This window comes from Gracilinanus agilis, chromosome 5, assembly GCF_016433145.1.
Source record: "Gracilinanus agilis isolate LMUSP501 chromosome 5, AgileGrace, whole genome shotgun sequence".
NCBI lineage: Eukaryota > Metazoa > Chordata > Mammalia > Didelphimorphia > Didelphidae > Gracilinanus > Gracilinanus agilis.
The window spans coordinates 55,240,681-55,258,505 of record NC_058134.1 but is presented as its reverse complement, the minus strand read 5'-3'; the positions used below and the strand labels follow the sequence as shown (position 1 = coordinate 55,258,505).

Here is a 17,825-nt window from a genome sequence, read left to right as displayed (position 1 = left end):
AACTTCTCCCTCAATAACTTTGGCTTGGGCACTGTTAGTGGGTCAGGTGCTTAGCTGAGTCAATCATCCATAAGCCCTGGTGGTTAGCAGCACATCTTGGTGGCTACACAGGCATCACTGTCCCACTCAGCCTAGATCCCTTTACCGCCTGGGGATCTTGGACCAGCTTTCAGGCCCACCTTGTAGAAGCACCTTCCTGTCTACTGTTTCTTCCAAGTAGAGAGATTCCCCCCCCCCCCCTTACTTTTAAATAACAACACCTGTCTGCCTAAAGGTTGGAGAAGGAAATGGCAAACCACTCCATTTTCTTTGCCAAGAAAACCCCATGATGCTTGGGATCACAGAAAGTCTGGACACCATCAAACAAAAAGAATAAGCCTGGTCCTCTTTTGTTTATTGTAATGACTTGGCAAGTTTAAGAGGGTAGAGGCTTAAAGTAGTGAAATTATTGTGTGTAAGGTCACAGTGGTAGATATGGGATTTGAACTCAGGTCTCTTGACTTCTATTTTGAGGAACCCCTAACGTTAATAATTAATTAAAATTAATAAAAGGAGAAAGCCCAAGTGGGGTCAGTGCCCTTTAATGATCCCTCTGGCTTCTGAGCAGGCAAACCCTTGAGAAGTTTGAGGATGGAGGCCAAGAAAAGAGAAAGACACACTCATTCTCCTTCATTCCCTAAGGTCCCTACAGCTCCTCTTGTTGCCACTGGCACAGCTGGCAGCCTGAGGTTCCTTTCCTCCCGTCCCCAGGCCCAAGAGACCGCCAGGGTAGCAGAGGCAACAGCAGCCCGCCCAGTGCCCCTAGAGGGAGCCGGGGTAGGGGGGGCGGAGGGGCCCGTGAGGTTGCTGATGTCACTCAGCTCCCCCCGGGCACTGAGTCACAAGCGTCTGGGCCAATCGGAAGCTTGAGGGCTGTGCCTCTCAGGGTGGCCGCCGGGGCTTTAAGAAGGGGTTGGGGAGTCAGCGGGGATGGGGGAGAGCTGACCGGCCAGTACCGCGTGAGCAGCAGCTGCAGTGGGGGCCCAAGCCTAGTTGCTTAGAGGAGTAGCGGCACAGTCATGTCTCTGCAGGTAAAACTATGGCGGTCCAGGATGCTGTCAGTGCCCTCTTCTCCTTGCTCCGGAGGAGATAGCGGGCAGACAGGATGCGTGTTAGCTACAACCTGCGGGGAAGGAAGAAGTGGGGTCGGCGAGATCTGGCCCTTCCCAGGTCGCCTGCCCGGACTGCAGGGGCCCTCCCCTATCTCCTCTGGCCCAGGTCCCAGCTTTGTTCCACCTGCAGGATGCTCGGGATGCCCAGAATTCTTTAGGAGACCCGCGATCGGAGCCATCGGCTTCAGACATCTAGGACAGCGCAGGCTGCAGGAGCTGGGCCAGCCAAAGCTCAAAACTCCTAAAGGGAGTGGGCTGCAGCTCAGAGTTGTACAACTTTCTGCAACCAACTGGGTGCTTTAGGATGGGGGAGGGGAGGAGAGGATCTTTAACCCCCAGTTTTAATTAATCCAAGGGGCATTTGAAAGGCATTTATTTATGCGGGTCTTTCCCAAGGGAGGCTGGGAGGGATGAGGAGGACTTTAATTCCTCTGCTCAGCTGATCTTTCCCCCTCACTTACACAATAGAGGCAAGTCCTAGGCCTCAGTAATTGTGAAGGGATGCCATTGAAATCTGTTCTTGTTTTGATTGACTGCTTTAACTTGGCCACTGAACCTTTGTGCCTTCCCCCCTCCCTCTCCCCCTATTATGGTGCTACCAGTGCCAGGGGAAAACAAGGAAATAAGTGTTTTCCAGAAAAAAAAAAAGCAATGCCAAGAGAATTCAGTTTTCTCTGAGATTTATGAAGCTGTCTTCATCATTCCTTGCCTGGTCTGTGAACCTTTTCCCTTTCTTCACTTTGACAACCCCCCACCCCCACCCCCTCAGTACTTTAAAATCTGCTTGGATTCCATTTAAAAACTGATCATAATTCTATTTATTTATTTAGATTATTCATGATAGACAAAGTACCATTAACACCACAGAAAAGAAAGGCACAAACTAGCAAATAGGATCACAAAATTTTGAACTAGAAAGCAGGTGCCTTAGAGATGATTTGAACCAAGAAGTTACTTTGTGAATTGAGCACAAAGGGGAAAGCAGTAACATTAACAGTAATAGCTTGGTCCTCTCATTTTGATTTCAGTTCTTTCCATTATCCTCAGGTCTCTCTATTACACTGTTTTTCCTCTTCAGCAAGCCATTTGTATATTCAAGAATATCTCTTAACGTAACATTCAAAATGAGTCCTTACAGGGTTGATTTTGGCTAAGCAATCTCCATTGGAACCTTATCCTCTCCTTTTAGCTTTCCATTGGCATAATTGCAAGGTACCTCATTTGTTGACTTCATGCTAGTTAATGCCAAGGTGAATATAATCACTTAGTGAAAACTGGAGGAGAAGATGATTTGAATTGTTCTCCCAGATAGTTTCATGATTGTTTTTTTTTAATAACCCATATTAAGAGATTCAAAGGAGTAACTCATAACAGAAACCAGAAATTTCACCTTATTCAGATGATAATTTCTGTCTTCTCCCTTATCCTTATCAATTCTTTTATAAGTATTACTAATGAGCTGGCAAAACTGGATGAATGACTTCCCTGTTGGAAGATGATGCCATCATGGATGACCGTATATTTGAGAATATAGCTGATAAGACTGGTTTTCATTTCATCTGTTTCCCTTTGCCCATCCTCTATTTAAATTGCTAATGAATAGGGTAAAAATAATATATCTCCTTGCTTGACATAAATTAAAGAAAATGCCCCAAGCCTTGAATTGTCACATGTTGCCTATAAAGACAACCCTTGATTTTTCCAAGATTGCTGGGGAGAGATGATTTTTTTTTAACCTCTTACTGCCAGTTAGAATATAACCGCAACCCTCAATATAGGACATATAGCAAACTCAGGAAAACAGTAACAGATTGTTAGATTGGAAACAGAACTGGCAGCATAAGCACAATTTGCTCATTAGTATGCTCCAACAAAAACTGAGTTAGCTGCTTTTCTCTCCCTTTGAGCTATCCAAAAATGGCCTGAATTGCCTTAGGAGCTGGTGAGTTCCCCTATCAAATGGTTTCATTTGAAAGTGTGACAACATACTGGACAAGAAGTCACTTTGAAAGTCTCTGAGGAGCTCACTACTTCCCGAGCCCATTCCACTTTTGGATGGCTCAAAGTGTTAGGCAGTTTTCCTTATGGAAAACCTAAATTTGCTTTTTTGCAACGTCAGTGCTTTGCTTCTAGTTCCTTCTTCTGTCAACAAAACTAAGTCAATGCCTTTTCCACATGACAGCCTTCCAAATGCTTCTAAGTTAGAGATCATATCCTCCCTGAATCTTCTCTTTTCCAGGCTAACCATCCCCAGTTCCTTCAAATATAGCATTATATGAAATGATCTCAAGACCATTCATCACTCAGTCTTCCTCCTCTGGAGGCTTCTACAGCTTGTAATAGCCCTTTAAAAATGGTACCCACAATTGAACACAATACTGTACATGTGGTCCATCAAGGATAAAGCATAACAGCATCCTGGGCTCCCTAGTCCTGAACATTATGCTTCCATTAATTCAGCCAATCATTGCCACTATTGGCCTATGCTGAGACTGCAGCTCTTTAAGAATCCCAGATCATTTTCTTTTCTTTTTTTTTAAACCTTCATCTTCCATCTTAGAATCAATACTGTGTATTGGTTGCAAGGCAGAAGAGTAGTTAACAGTTAGGCAATGGAAGTTAAATAATTTGCCCAGAGTTACACAACTTGGGAGTGTCTGAGGCCAGATTTAAACCTAGGACCTCACGTCTCTGGGCCTGGCTCTCAATCCACTGAGCTACCTAGCTGGTCTTGTCCTTGATGCCCCCCAAATGATTTTTAAAGGAACAATTCTCTAACAACACCTCTTTCACTTTATACATTTGAAATTTATTGAAGTAGACCTGGAAGTAAACTCAGAAATTGTGTAGCTCAGCCTCTCCCCTCCCCATGTTTGGGGAGTTTCCATTTACAATGCCCAAGATCACAGTGGCATTAAGTTGACTTTCATTAACTCAGATAAAAAGACTGTATTTATCCCTATTAAATGTCATCTTAGATCCAGCCTACTATTCTAACTTATTGGGATGTTTTTTGGATCCTGATGCTGTCATCCAATATTTTAGCTTGTAATATTACAGATTCAGTCATAAACCCTCATTACAAGCTATCCCTCCTAACTTTCCCAGTCTTTGAGATGAATTTTTGGTCACAGCAATTTTGAAGACAAAGATTTGAAATTGGCATTGGTGCTAGGAGTACTTATACCAATAAAATTATGGTTCCATGAAATATCTAAAGATCCCCTTCCTTACCTTACCTAGTGAGAGATTCTTCTCCCCCTACAACACAGAAGTAAATTCTCCTCAGGAAGAAGTTGTTATAGTGCAGTGATTCCCAAAGTGAGCACCACTGCCCCCTGGTGGGTGCTGCAGTGATCCAGGGAGGCGGTGATGGCCAAAGGTACATTTATCTTTCCTATTAATTGCTATTAAAATTTAAAAAAAAATAATTTCCAGGGGGCTAAGTAATATTTTTTCTGGAAAGGGGGCGGTAGACCAAAAAAGTTTGGGAACCACTGTTATAGTGGTTGGAAAGGGAGTCTACTTTCTTGTAGCAGCCAACCTCTCCCTTGATGATAGTATTTCTTGGAAGGATATGTTTCTGTATACTAAGTTCCTATAGAAACAATGAGAATTGAAGGCCATGTTTCTAGCCTATCCTTCCTAAGATATTAAAACTCACAATGTTTTACTATTTCATTACTATTTTCAGTACTATTTTAGGTATTTATGCGTCAACATTTCAAGGATCTGTGATTTTGTCAGGACATGTATTTTCTCCATTCATTCAGGTGAGAACCCTCATACAACTCAGTAGATGGTCCTCGACAGTTTCAATTACATTATCCATTGAACTGGCAAAGCTAAACTTACATATAACTTATTTCCTCTGGGAAATATGGCTGGAGTCCCAAATAAGTGATTTATCAACTTTTGAAAGACAAACTGTTAGTGAATTATAAACTATCTGGAGTTTTAGAGGTCCTCTTTATAGTTAAATGAGAGACATCTACAGACAAAACACAGCAGTTAGAAGAGATGGCAGGGGAGGGAAAGAATCAAGGCAACAATACATACACTGAGTACTCAGACTCTTCAGCATGGTATTTTTAGAACTTTATTTACATGTTTTCACTATATACTACACTACACATTTTAACAAGAAAACAAAAAAGTAAATAACCCAAAGGAGTTTTTACTTGGTACTTAAAATGAGTTAACAATACTGAATTTGGCCTTGAGCTTCTTGGCAGTTAATATGAAGAAAGGAACATAATGTATTTTATCATACTTGGTGGCGGACAAACTTGCATGCTTTCTTTTATCAGAGATAAAAGTTTTCTTGGAACTGGATTCCAAGAAAGACATTCTTATGTACGGGCATTAGGTGATGTAACTGATAACTTCTTCCAATCACAGTTTTATAGAAGGCACAAAAATATTGCTTACATGTTCTTGTGTCAATATTATTGAGAAATTCCTTCTTCTTGTATCAGTATTATGGAGAAATTTTTATGGAGCATAACCTAGAACACAAGGCAGAAGAGTGGTAAGGGAGGCAATGGGGGTCAAGTGACTTGCCCAGGGTCACACAACTAGGAAGTGTCTGAGGCCAGATTTGAACCTAGGACCTCCCGTCTCTAGGCCTGGCTCTCAATCCACTGAGCTACTCAGCTACCCTCAAGTCACTTAACCTTTGTCTGCCTCTGTGTCTTCAACTATAAAGTGAAGATAAATCATATCACCTATCTCCCATGATTGTTAGGAGAACAAAATGAGAAAATATTTTTACAGAGCTTTGTAAACCACAATGCACTTTATATGTCCTCCTCCTCTTCCCAAGTCCTTTCTAACTCTAAAATCCAATGGTCCTATAAGTCTTTGTTTATGTATTTGGGTAACTATTTGGATAAAACTCCTGAGCTCTGCTTCTTATAAGAAAAAATGAAATCATGGTCTGAAAAATTCTAAAGGCAAGTATCTTAGGCAATCAGCTCTGTTGATCATAAAAGAATCTTGGTGTGGCCTTGTAGCACCTTTGATTTTGAATAATGATGATAGCATTGATGTAGCAATTTAAGGATTGCAAAGCACTCTTAAAAATATCTTATTTTATCCTCATAACAGCTCCATGAGACCAAAAAAGGTGAACTTTAGCTCATAAAGGGCTTCATTGCAAGACAAAGAAGAAAGTGCCATTAAGTTTGCTCACAGTCTAAATTTCTTATTTAATTCATTTCTTCTGATCCAATCATCAGAGACAAGGGCATTTACTCATGGATTTTTGCTTAACACTTCAAATTGGGATTTTCAGCATCTTCAGGATGAATAAACAGGCCATTAATGCATATTAGGATAAGCTCAAACTCTGACCTTCCAACTTAGTGTAGGCTGGTCCTTGGAAATTAGTAGTAGCTATGCGGGTCTAGGAGTTTGATTCTATCTCCAGGTAGGGAATGGTCCCATGTTCAAACCCGATGTGATTTTACTTGTTTTTTTTACCATGATATATAAGGATTGCTTGAAGTAAGTAGGGATGCTTATCTTGGAGAAGAAAAGTTTGGAATGCAGAAAGTTGACATGATAAATAGAGCACTAGACCTGGAGTCAGGAATGACAGAGTTCAAATCTTGCCTCAGACACTCACTGGCTATTTGATCCCGGCCACATCCCCTACTCCCTGTTAGCCTCAGGTTCTTCACCCACTAAATGGGGATAATACTCCCTCCCAAAGTTGCTCTGAGGATGAGATATTTGTAAAGCACGCATGCTTGGTATATAACGTATATAATAATTTTTTCATCATTCATTCGAAGCATTTTGCAAACTTTATTACTATTTTTTAAAATTTAAACCCTTACCTTCCATCTTGGAGTCAATACTGTGTATTGGCTCCAAGGCAGAAGAGTGGTAAGGGCTAGGCAATGGGGGTCAAGTGACTTGCCCAGGGTCACACAGCTAGGAAGTGGCTGAGGCCAGATTTGAACCTAGGACCTCCCGTCTTTAGGCCTGGCTCTCAATCCACTGAGCTACCCAGCTGCCCCCCATTTTGCAAACTTTAAAGGACCATATACACTCCAGAACTGATATTGTTGTTATTATGATCATTAAACTTATTTTTCTTGGCTCCTGAAGGCACACCTAGGAATGATGAGTGGAAGTTTCAGGTAGATCACTTAGATGTGTTATAAGAAAAGACTTCCTGCAGGAGCCATTGAAAAGTAGAACTGAATGATTCCAGAGAGAGTAGGGTCTTCCTCATTAGAAAAATTCAAGCAAAGGCTAGAGGACAATCTATTGGAACAGGTGTAAAGAGGATTCCCATCCAAGTATGGGTTGGCCTAGACGATCATTCAACTCTAAGATCCTATGATTCTGGGATGACAGATAGACTGTCTATTACCAGGCCTATAATTGCTGCTTTTCCAGTCTGGTAGGACTTGTTAGAGCTTGTACTCTTCTGGGTGTAGATTTGAAAAACCCAGTGTCACCTTCACACCCCAGGGAGTCATAGGATTAAAACTTTATTAGAATAATAACACTAATTACTTTAACGTGGGTTGAGAATGGTGATTTGTGGACTCCTTCAAGAGAGAAGTGGATAAGAAAGCATAATTAATGTATGATGCTTATAAATACCATTTGGACATTCTGTTGGTTACTTATACATTTCAAAAGACAGGTGGGAAACCCTAGGACATATTCCATTCTTAGATAGTGTTTAGAATTGAAATTTATCGTAAGATCATTACTTTTTTATGTTTCCCCTCCTTTTTTTTAAATTATATTTTCCCTGATTACACATAGATACAATATTTTAAGACATTTTTCAGTCCAGGTTTTTTCCCTTCCTTCTTTTCCTCCCCCAACCTCAAATGACAGGTAATCTGAAATGTTATACATGTGCTATCACGCAATGCATATTTATACGTTCATCATGTTGTAATTCCTGTTCAGTTAGAAATGAATAACAAGATTATTATTCAGGAGAGATTGCATAATATGGTGGATAGGGAATGGACTTGGAATCAGGAAGACTTGAATTCAAATCCAAGGATTCTGCAAAAATCTCCCTGTTGAGGGGGCAGCTGGGTAGCTCAGTGGATTGAGAGCCAGGCCTAGAGACAGGAGGTCCTAGGTTCAAATCTGGCCTCAGACACTTCCCAGCTGTGTGACCCTGGGCAAGTCACTTGACCCCCATTGCCTACCCTTACCAATCTTCCACTTATAAGTCAATACACAGAAGTTAAGGGTTTAAAATTAAAAAAAAAAAAATCTCCCTGTTGACCCAGGGGCAACTCAGTCAGTGTTTAGGGGAAACTCTCTAAGACTATAAAACGGAGAGGAGATGCCAATGTGTATTAGCTGAGGGAGTTTTCTTGCCCAGAATTCCCTATTTTAAAGAAATTATAGAAATTGCAGATTAGACCTCTCCTGTGAAAACTGAGGCTCTAACTTGGGATTTACAGAGACATTATATTGTTTAGCTCATGAATTGTTCCTTGGTATAGATTTGAAAGTGAATGTAGACTGATGACTACTACAAAAAGTTTTCTACTTTTCTGTTTTCTCAACAAAACAAAATAGTGTAAGTGAAGAGGTGTACCTAAAACCTGCTTTCTCTTTTCTCAATTCTGCAATTTATTAGAGAAAAAAGAAAGCATAATATTTAAGGGATTTCCAAAAGGCTAAACTGCAGCAACTGAGAGTTTTGCTTTGTGATTGTAGAGAAACTGACAGTTTGAATTCATCCTGTGAGAACAAGCCAAACCTGGAGAATTGATTAGAGTAAGTAGTTTGATCTGTCATTAAGTATATGATGTACAAAATCATCTGACATCAAGAAATCCTTAGGAGACTCTTTCATCTTTAGTACTTAATTGTTTTAAAACAGGCAAACCTATTAGATCCTAGCTAAAAAAGGCCACTAGATTCTATAAAATACAGGAGGAACATTTTAGGATGGCATAGTGGAATTAAAACACTTTGCCAATAATCAATCATTCACTGAATCAATAGCAGTTTCTTTCTTTTTTTTAAACATTTATTAATATTTATTTTTTTAGAAAAGTTAACATGGGGGGCAGCTGGGTAGCTCAGTGGATTGAGAGTCAGGCCTAGAGACGGGAGGTCCTAGGTTCAAATCTGGCCTCAGACACTTCCCAGCTGTGTGACCCTGGGCAAGTCACTTGACCCCCATTGCCTACCCTTACCACTCTTCCACCTATAAGTCAATACACAGAAGTTAAGGGTTTAAAATTTAAAAAGAAAGAAAGAAAGAAAGAAAAGTTAACATGGTTACTCAATAGCAGTTTCTTAAGGACCTACTAAGTTCCAGTCACTATATCCAGGCTTGGGGATAACTTTTTGGGTGACTATTCCTCTTGGCACTGTAGCTCATGAGCTCCTCTTGATATGTTGTTGCTGTTGTTTACTTGTTCAGCCAAGTCTGACGCTTTACGACTCCATTGATGAGAGCATCCCAATGCTATCCATGAGGTTTTCTTGGCAAAGATACTATTGTGGTTTACTATTTTGTTCTCCAGTTGATTAAGGAAATAGAGGTTAAGTGACTTGCCCAGGGTCACATAGCTAGCAATTATCTGAGATCAGCTTTGAACTATTCCAGACCCAGTGCCCTGTCACTGAGCCACCTAACTGCCTAGCTGATATATTACTCAGTAATAATAACTACCAATACTCAATTAACATTAACCAAAACATGCACTGAAAATGCACAGCAAACACATGCCAAAACATTCCATCCATAAACCTGAATCACACTTTCCCACCAGAGCAGAAAGTGTCCGTGAGGAGAGTAGGCACACACGAAATTCTTAGGTCGGAGACGTATTCAGAGTATCTGTCTCCTGGGCAGCTCATAACACGGAAACCATCAAGTTCAGTATCCTCTTTTGGTCTTGGGAACTAACCCGTAAAAATTCTATGAAGAGTGTTTTTTCTGTGTGAACAAATGTTTCCCCTGCTAAGTTCCAAGTATAGACTCGGACCTCACTAGACAAGACACATGTGAGTTGAGCCAGATTTGATCCATTAGGTTTTTTTGTGATGCTCTACTTCTGAGATATTCCTCTGTCCATCTCTGACATCAACTGGACCACATGTCACTTGTGGCTTCAGGCTTGGTTCCTCGCAACAGTTGACAGCTTTGGCTAAAGTCATATTATGCTCTTTGGGGAAAAAGCAGCGGCCCTTGTCCAAATACTGGCAAAAACTGCTTCTCCTTCTCCTTCTATTTCTTTCCCTTTTCCATTTTAATGACGTACTCACCGAGAGCATGATGAACTGACCCTCAGAGATCATACCAAGTATAGAAACTTGGCCTCTTGTGCACATATTCAACCTCCTAGAATATAGTTTATTAAATAGAGTAAATGTCGATTTTAAAAGTAATAGCAAAACTTAGCGGCAAGTGGTTACAGCTCTAGACCCTAAAATACTACTTATTCTCTTAATAAGTTCACTTCCTTAAGCCGCTGTTCTCCTATTTGTTTAATGTATGTTTGGACAAAATGGCTTCTTTCATCCTTTCTGGCTTTTAAAGGCAGGATCCTTTAATTTCACAGATCTTCAACCTAGGGGTGTAGTTCAGATTGAGCTTTACATACACGTCTTGTGACCTTGGGTTAGTCATTTAACCTCTGTCTGTCTCAGTTTCCTCAACTATAAAATGGGTATAATAAAAGCAGTTGCCTCTCAGAGTTGTCTTGAGAGTAAATGAAGTATTTTTAAAAGTTCTTCGTTAACCTTATAGGGATATATAACTGTTAGCTATTGTTGATTTTGTCATCATAAGATTGAAATGTGTGTGTGTGTGTGTGTGTGTGTGTGTGTGTATTTAAACTTAGGCAGCAAATGATGTGGCAAGGATGCATTATGATGTGGTCTTTACATTCTAGATTTCTTTGGGCTGAAGGTTTAGCAGAATGATTTCTAGTTCTTTCAGTGGGATCAGAATATACATTAGTATTGATCAGTCTATAAGCATCTATCTATTAAGCATTCATTGCAGGCAGGCACGTTGCTCAGTATTGAGACTATACATAAAGACAAAATATTGTTCCTTTAATTTTTAGTTTTCTAGTATTCTGAGTTACATTACCAATTCATTGACCTCTTCCATTTCTTTTTGTCAATGAAAGTGTTTAGAGATATCAAATTTCCCTTAAGGATTGCATTGGCTGCACTATTTGGTATAGTGTTTCGTTGTTGTCATTTTCTTTAATGAAACTATCTCTCATTTCTAAAATTTATCCTTCAACCTACTAATTCATTAGGAACAAGTTAATCTCCAATTGATTTAAAAAACAAACCCTTACATTAGAATTAATATGATGCATTGGTTCTAAGGCAGAAGAGCAGTAAGGACTAGGCAATTGGAGTTAAGTAACTTGTCCAGGGTCACATAGCTTGGAAGTCTGTAAAGCTAGATTTGAAACCAAATCTTCCTGACACCAGGCCTGACACTGTGCTATCTAGATGCCCCAGCAGTAGTATCTTATACGTAGTACCTTTTCTATTTTCTTCATTTTATGAAGAAATCCCCAGTGTACTTGCAAATATTTTTTCTAAACATCTCTTTATGGGTTAAGAATTTAAACACCCAGAAGCATAAACATTCATTTCCACAAATGGCACTTATAATCTGGTAATCTGGAGCTTGGACTCTTCCCCAGACTTTGGTAAGTGAGCTTTAGCATCTTCTTGCTCAGAATCAGGCTACAGTTCTTAGCCATTTCCATATATATATATATCAGCTCCTTTTTTAGTTCCTCCCCCCCTTTTTTTAAAACCCTTACCTTCCATCTTGGAGTCAATACTGTGTATTGGCTCCAAGGCAGAAGAGTGGTAAGGTCAAGTGACTTGCCCAGGGTCACACAGCTGGGAAGTGTCTGAGATCAGATTTTGAACCCAGGACCTCCCGTCTCTAGGCCTGGCTCTCAATCCACTGAGCTACCCGGTACCCCTTTAGTTCCTTTTTATGTGTTATCTTCTTCCATTAGAATCTAAATTCCTTGCAGGCAAGGTCTGATACAGCTCACTTGCACTTGTATCATCAGCAATTGATATAATTATAATGCCTGGCACATAGTACATGCTATTTCATTATTCAAATAAGAACAGAAAAAAGAGGATCATATATATTACACACAGACACAAAAGACATCATTTCTTCTGAATTTTCTCTCTTCTGTGCATTTTATGTCATTTTTGCTTCTTGCTTTTTCTTTATTTTTTGTATCACCTTCTAAATGTTTTCTTCTCTCTTCCTGAGAGAGGAGTCATAGAGAGCAAGTTTTGATGGCAAGGGGAGAATTGTTGTGGGCTTAGTAATTTTGGGGAGCTCTTTGCAAAGTTGGCATAGATATTTCTAATTATTCTTTGTACATTTGTGAGGCTGATATGAAATTATTTCTCAGGTCCTTTAAAATTGAAGATTACATTTCTTAATGTATGGGCAGAAGGAGGATTGGTAACTGGGCTGATGAGGTATCTGGAAATCACTTCATATAAGGAATACTAAAAGGATGTAGCAATATTTATAAAAATGCACATCTGACCTCTTCTTTCCTCTTCCCCTGTTATCACCCTGGGACAGACTATTATCACTTCACACTTGTATTACGGCAGTAGCCTGCTAGCTAATCTTCCTTTCTAAACTCTTTTCCCATTCAAATCTTCCACTCAGATATCAGTCATCTTCTTAAAGCACAGGGCTGACAATATCGCCCATCTATTCAATAACTTTAGTGGTACCCTGTTTTGTTCAGGATCAAACATACAACTTTTGCTTAGTATTTAAAGCTCTTCATAAACTGGCCTCCTCTTGTCTTCCTGGTCTTCTTACACTTTACTCCTCCACCTCTCAACCCCATATGCTTTGTCATCCAGTAAGACTGAAATAGGAATAGTAGGTTGGGCTATCAGAAGAAGTAATGAGAATTACTTTGCAGAATGGTCAAGCATGGTCTAGTTAGTCATTCTTTTAGGGATAATATCAAAGGAATTCTATACTGGATGGTTTTTAAATTATTTTTCAGTTGTGTACAATTCTTCATGACATCTTTTGGAGTTTTCTTAGCAAAGATACTGGAGTGGTCTGCCATTTTCTTTTCCAGCTCATTTTACAGATGAAGAACCTAAACAGGATTAGGTGACTTGTCCAGGATCACACAGCTAGTAATTGTCTGAGGTTGAACTTGAATTCAGGTCTTCCTGATTTCAGGCCTGCCACTCTATCCACTGTACCACCTAGTGGCTCCATATTGGATGGAACTTATACTAAATGAAACTTCAAGATTCCTTCTTATTCTAAGAGTCTCCTTATTAGGCTTTTTCAATAAAAAAAAATTTAAAAATCTTTATACCAGGACGACTATTAAAAGTCTTTGGACTACTTCTAAGGCCAGCAACATTTAAGAAATAGATCTGTTTCTTTCTATAGAATATCTTTGGGGGAGGATAGGATTATATATTTATTTTTGTCCTGCATCCCAATTAAACCATAAAGTTTAGGTCTTTCATCATAATTAATTTATTCACTTAAAAAGAATGATTCTAAGAAAATTTCAGGCTACCTGGGAGATATTTGTTCATTTGACTGCTGGAATTTTTACTACTTTATAATAATTTCCCCACTTACAACATTTGCCAAAGTTTTTTTTTCATATTTTTATTTTGAGTATTTTCCCATAGTTACATGTTTCATGTTCTTTCCCTCTCCCCCATACTCCCCTTGACCCCCCTTAGCTGATGCACAATTCCACTGGGTTTTACTTATATCATTGATTAAGACCTAATTCCATATTATTGATAGTTGGACTAGAGTTATCGTTTAGTGCAGGGGTCAGCAACCTTTTTGGCCATGAGAGTCATAAACACCACATTTTTTAAAATGTAATTTCATGAGGGGCAGCTGGGTAGCTCAGTGGATTGAGAAGCCAGGCCTAGAGACAGAAGGTCCTAGGTTCAAATCCGGCCTCAGACACTTCCCAGCTGTGTGACCCTGGGCAAGTAACTTGACCCCCATTGCCTACCCTTACCACTCTTCCACCTATAAATCAATACACAGAAGTTAAGGGTTTAAAATAAAAAAAAATACCAAAAAAAATGTAATTTTATGAGAGCCGTACACTGCTCATAGTACACACTCCTGTAACAGTGCGTGCTCCTGTAACAGTGCCTGCCTGAAAAAAAATTGACTTTATGGCTCCTTCAGAAAGAGCCATATGTTGCCGACCCCTGGTTTAGTGTCTTCATCCCCTATAATATCCCCATCAGCTCATGTGTTCAAGCAGTTGTTTTTCCTCTGTGTTTCTTCTCCCACAATTCTTCCTCTGAATGTGGCTAGTTTTCTTTCTCATAAGTCCCTCAGCCTTGCTCTTGATTCTTGCATTGCTGTTAGTAGAGAAGTCTGTTATGTTTGATTATACCACAGTGTATCAGTCTCTGTGTTTAATGCTCTCCTGGTTCTGCTCTTTTCACTCTGCATTGTGTTACTTGGAATTTTGGGGGTTCCTTTGAGTGGTATCTGGGGCTCATTTGAGTTTTAAAATATCTAGATATATGACAAACTTCCTGTGGATGTTTAGGGGACTTGGAAACTACATTTTCCATGATTCAGCAGGTTTCCGGTTTTGACGTGGTGATGTGTATCAAGGTGGGAAGTTGGGCTTGAAACTCTCTCTTTGGTATGTAGGAGAGGTGAGAGAGGGTAATGACTAATGGCCAGGGATTTGAAATAGATTTTAGCAGGCGAGTGGCCACTTCTTTATTTTACCAACATGGCCCTAATTAAAATATTACTTCTCCTTTTACTCTCAGTCTCTACTTATTTTAATCAGCATCAATTCCTAGAGGTCATTTCAGTTCACTTGGAATTCCTCCAGTTCTTTATTTCTTTGAGCACAATAGTATTCCATCACCAACAGATACCACAATTTGTTCAGCCATCCCCCAATCGAAGGACATTCTCTCATTTCCCAATTTTTTTGCAACCACAAAGAGCATGGCTATAAATATTTTTGTACAAGTCTTTTTCCTTATTATCTCTTTGGGATATAAACCAAGCAGTGCTATGGCTGGATCAAAACATTTGCCAAAGTTTTATACATCGAAGTACATCCTCATTATTTACCAAAAGTGGCACCAGAACTTGCTTTTAAGGAGATAATAGAATAGAAGAAGAACTGGTTGTTCTAAGCAAGTATAAATCTAATGAAAAAACTTCATTCTATCTTGGTCTTTAGAAGAATATATCATACTAATAATACATATCTAACCCTTAAACATGTAAGAGATAACTAATTTCCTTTTGTAAAGAAAATAGGAAAGGGAAAATTTCTCTAGACAAAGAAAGATAGTAATGATGATAATAATAACTACTATATAATATATGTATTATACATTATATAATAAATCATACTATAGTAATATATGCTAATTAATAAAAATTATCACTTATATGTGCTTTAAAGACTTACAAAGTCCTTTCCTTATTAGAACTCTGTATAGCAATTATTATTATTATTCTTTTACAGATGAGATGGAGACTCAGAGAAGCTACATGTCTTAGTCAAATAATTACCCACGTATTACTTTTAGAGTCAGGATTCAAGACCAAGTCTCTCCCAGTTTTCAGTCAATCCATTGTTCTTTCCACATCAGACAAACAGAAAGAACATTTATTTTCTGTAATATTTCATTTTCCTCCCTAATTATATTTAGAAACTTTTTTTTACCATTTTCTCATATTTTGAGAAATATTTATTCCCTCCCAATCTTCCCCCATTCCTGAGATAATAAGCAATTCAACATAAGTTATATATGTATATATATATGATCATAGAAAACAAATTTTTTTGTCATATTGTGAAAGAAGACACATTTCACTAAAAAAACTCACAAAGAAAATAAAGTGAAAAATGATACATTTCAACCTATCTTCAGACTTCATCTCTTCTTTCTCTGGCAGTAAAGAGCATTTTTCATCATGAGTACTTTGGAGTTGTCTTGGATCATTGTATTGCTCATAATAGCTAAGTCATTCACAGTTGATCATTGTGCAATACTGTTATTGTGTACAATATTCTCCAGATTCTGCTCACTTCACTTTGTATCAGTTCATGTAAGTCTTTTCAGATTAGAAAGAGCATTTATTCCTTACTAAGTGCCAAGAACTTGCATAGTTCTGTTTGTGCACAGCAAACAAACCAGTTCCTATCTTCAAGAATCTCTAATTCTAATGGAAGAAGACCATACAGATTTTAAAAAAGTTTTCCTTAGTTTAACTAGCACAGCCTTTAGTAGTAGAGGGCTTAGTATTACTCATCACTTCATTTTTCTACCAATATAAGGAATAATAATTAAAACAACAATAATGTGCTTTAAATGACACTTTAAAGTTTTCAAAGTAGATAGGAACAGTTACATATTCAAGTAGAGATTAGAATATTTGCTGAAAATGGATGCTTTTGAATTTAATTAAAGAGCCAGTTTAGTGTTTGGATCCATTGAAATTAATATCTCCTTATATCTGCTTTGCCATAGGCTCAGACAAAAGATGCCATGCTTTGCCTAGAGGCAGAAAACGTATCACTGGATAACTTTCTTTCCCCTCTCTTTTCAGGATGATTTTGATAACGCTGCTGCAGATGTAAAGAAATTAAAAACAAGACCAAATGATGAAGAACTCAAAGAACTCTATGGACTCTACAAACAATCAGTTGTTGGAGACATTGACATTGGTATCATACCTATACATTTCTGAACCGGGCAACATTTGGGATTTTGAAAAATAATTATGATGCCATCTAATAAAAAAATGTAAACTTAAAAACAATCTGTGTTTCTTTTGACAGAGTGCCCAGGAATGCTAGATTTAAAAGGCAAAGCCAAATGGGAAGCATGGAATCTCCAAAAAGGTGTTTAATTGTTAAACAAGGTAACATATACTTCTTGTTTAGTATATCAGATGATTAGCAAAGGTAATCTGTTTCTTTCCTTTTCAGGTCTGTCAAAGGAAGATGCCATGAGTGCCTATATTTCTAAAGCAAAAGAGCTGATAGAAAAGTATGGGATCTAGAATAGTGTTGTCAGGAATTCTTTTTCATTATGAAATAAAATAAACTAACCTTTAAAGCAAGAAGTAATAATAATTCTTCATGTTTCACCTCACTCCTTAACATGAGTTGAAACGTTGAACTATATAATGTATAGCAGGAACTTAAATAAATTTTTACTTTCAGTAACTATACAAAATCTGTGGGTTTTCGTTCTTTCTTTTTAAAGAAAAAGATAAAAGATTGCTCCATACAAAGACTGGGTAAAAATGAGAAAAGAGCTTCATGCTTATCTGGTCTGAAATCATGACACTGGTATCTTCACATTCTCTCGTCATAAAGTAAATCCGTAGGGTGATGGTACACATTGATATTCCTAGCTATTAAGTAGGCCAAGGTTGGTGGATCTCTTGAGCTCAGGAATTCTGAGCTGCTAAGATCTGAATTACTAAACCAATCTGGTGTCTGCCCAATATATTTGGCATCAATATGATAAGTCAGAGTCTAGTGTAATAGGATGCCTAAGAAGGGGATGAACAAGCTTAAATGAGAGGCAGAAAAGCAAAGCTTGAATGCTAATCAGTAGTGGGATCAGGGGTCATGAGTCGAT

At 38.6% G+C, this 17,825-nt stretch overlaps 1 protein-coding gene across 1 annotated transcript; it reads left to right on the top strand.

Annotated features, from left to right (window-relative positions):
- The first annotated feature begins 980 nt into the window (after positions 1-980).
- On the top strand, positions 981-17,298 carry ACBD7 (acyl-CoA binding domain containing 7). The gene is made up of 4 exons (XM_044678431.1): positions 981-1,070; positions 16,783-16,900; positions 17,015-17,077; positions 17,165-17,298. Exons 1-4 carry the CDS (start codon positions 1,059-1,061, stop codon positions 17,236-17,238), a joined length of 267 nt encoding a protein of 88 aa, XP_044534366.1. The 5' UTR covers positions 981-1,058; the 3' UTR covers positions 17,239-17,298.
- Positions 17,299-17,825: the final 527 nt, after the last annotated feature.

Bases quoted from the DNA above. Each gene is read 5' to 3' on its own strand.
- ACBD7 (XM_044678431.1), top strand. The intron at 16,901-17,014 runs GTATCATACCTA...TTCTTTTGACAG, and splicing joins TGTTGGAGACATTGACATTG to AGTGCCCAGGAATGCTAGAT. The intron at 17,078-17,164 runs GTGTTTAATTGT...TTTCCTTTTCAG, and splicing joins AGCATGGAATCTCCAAAAAG to GTCTGTCAAAGGAAGATGCC.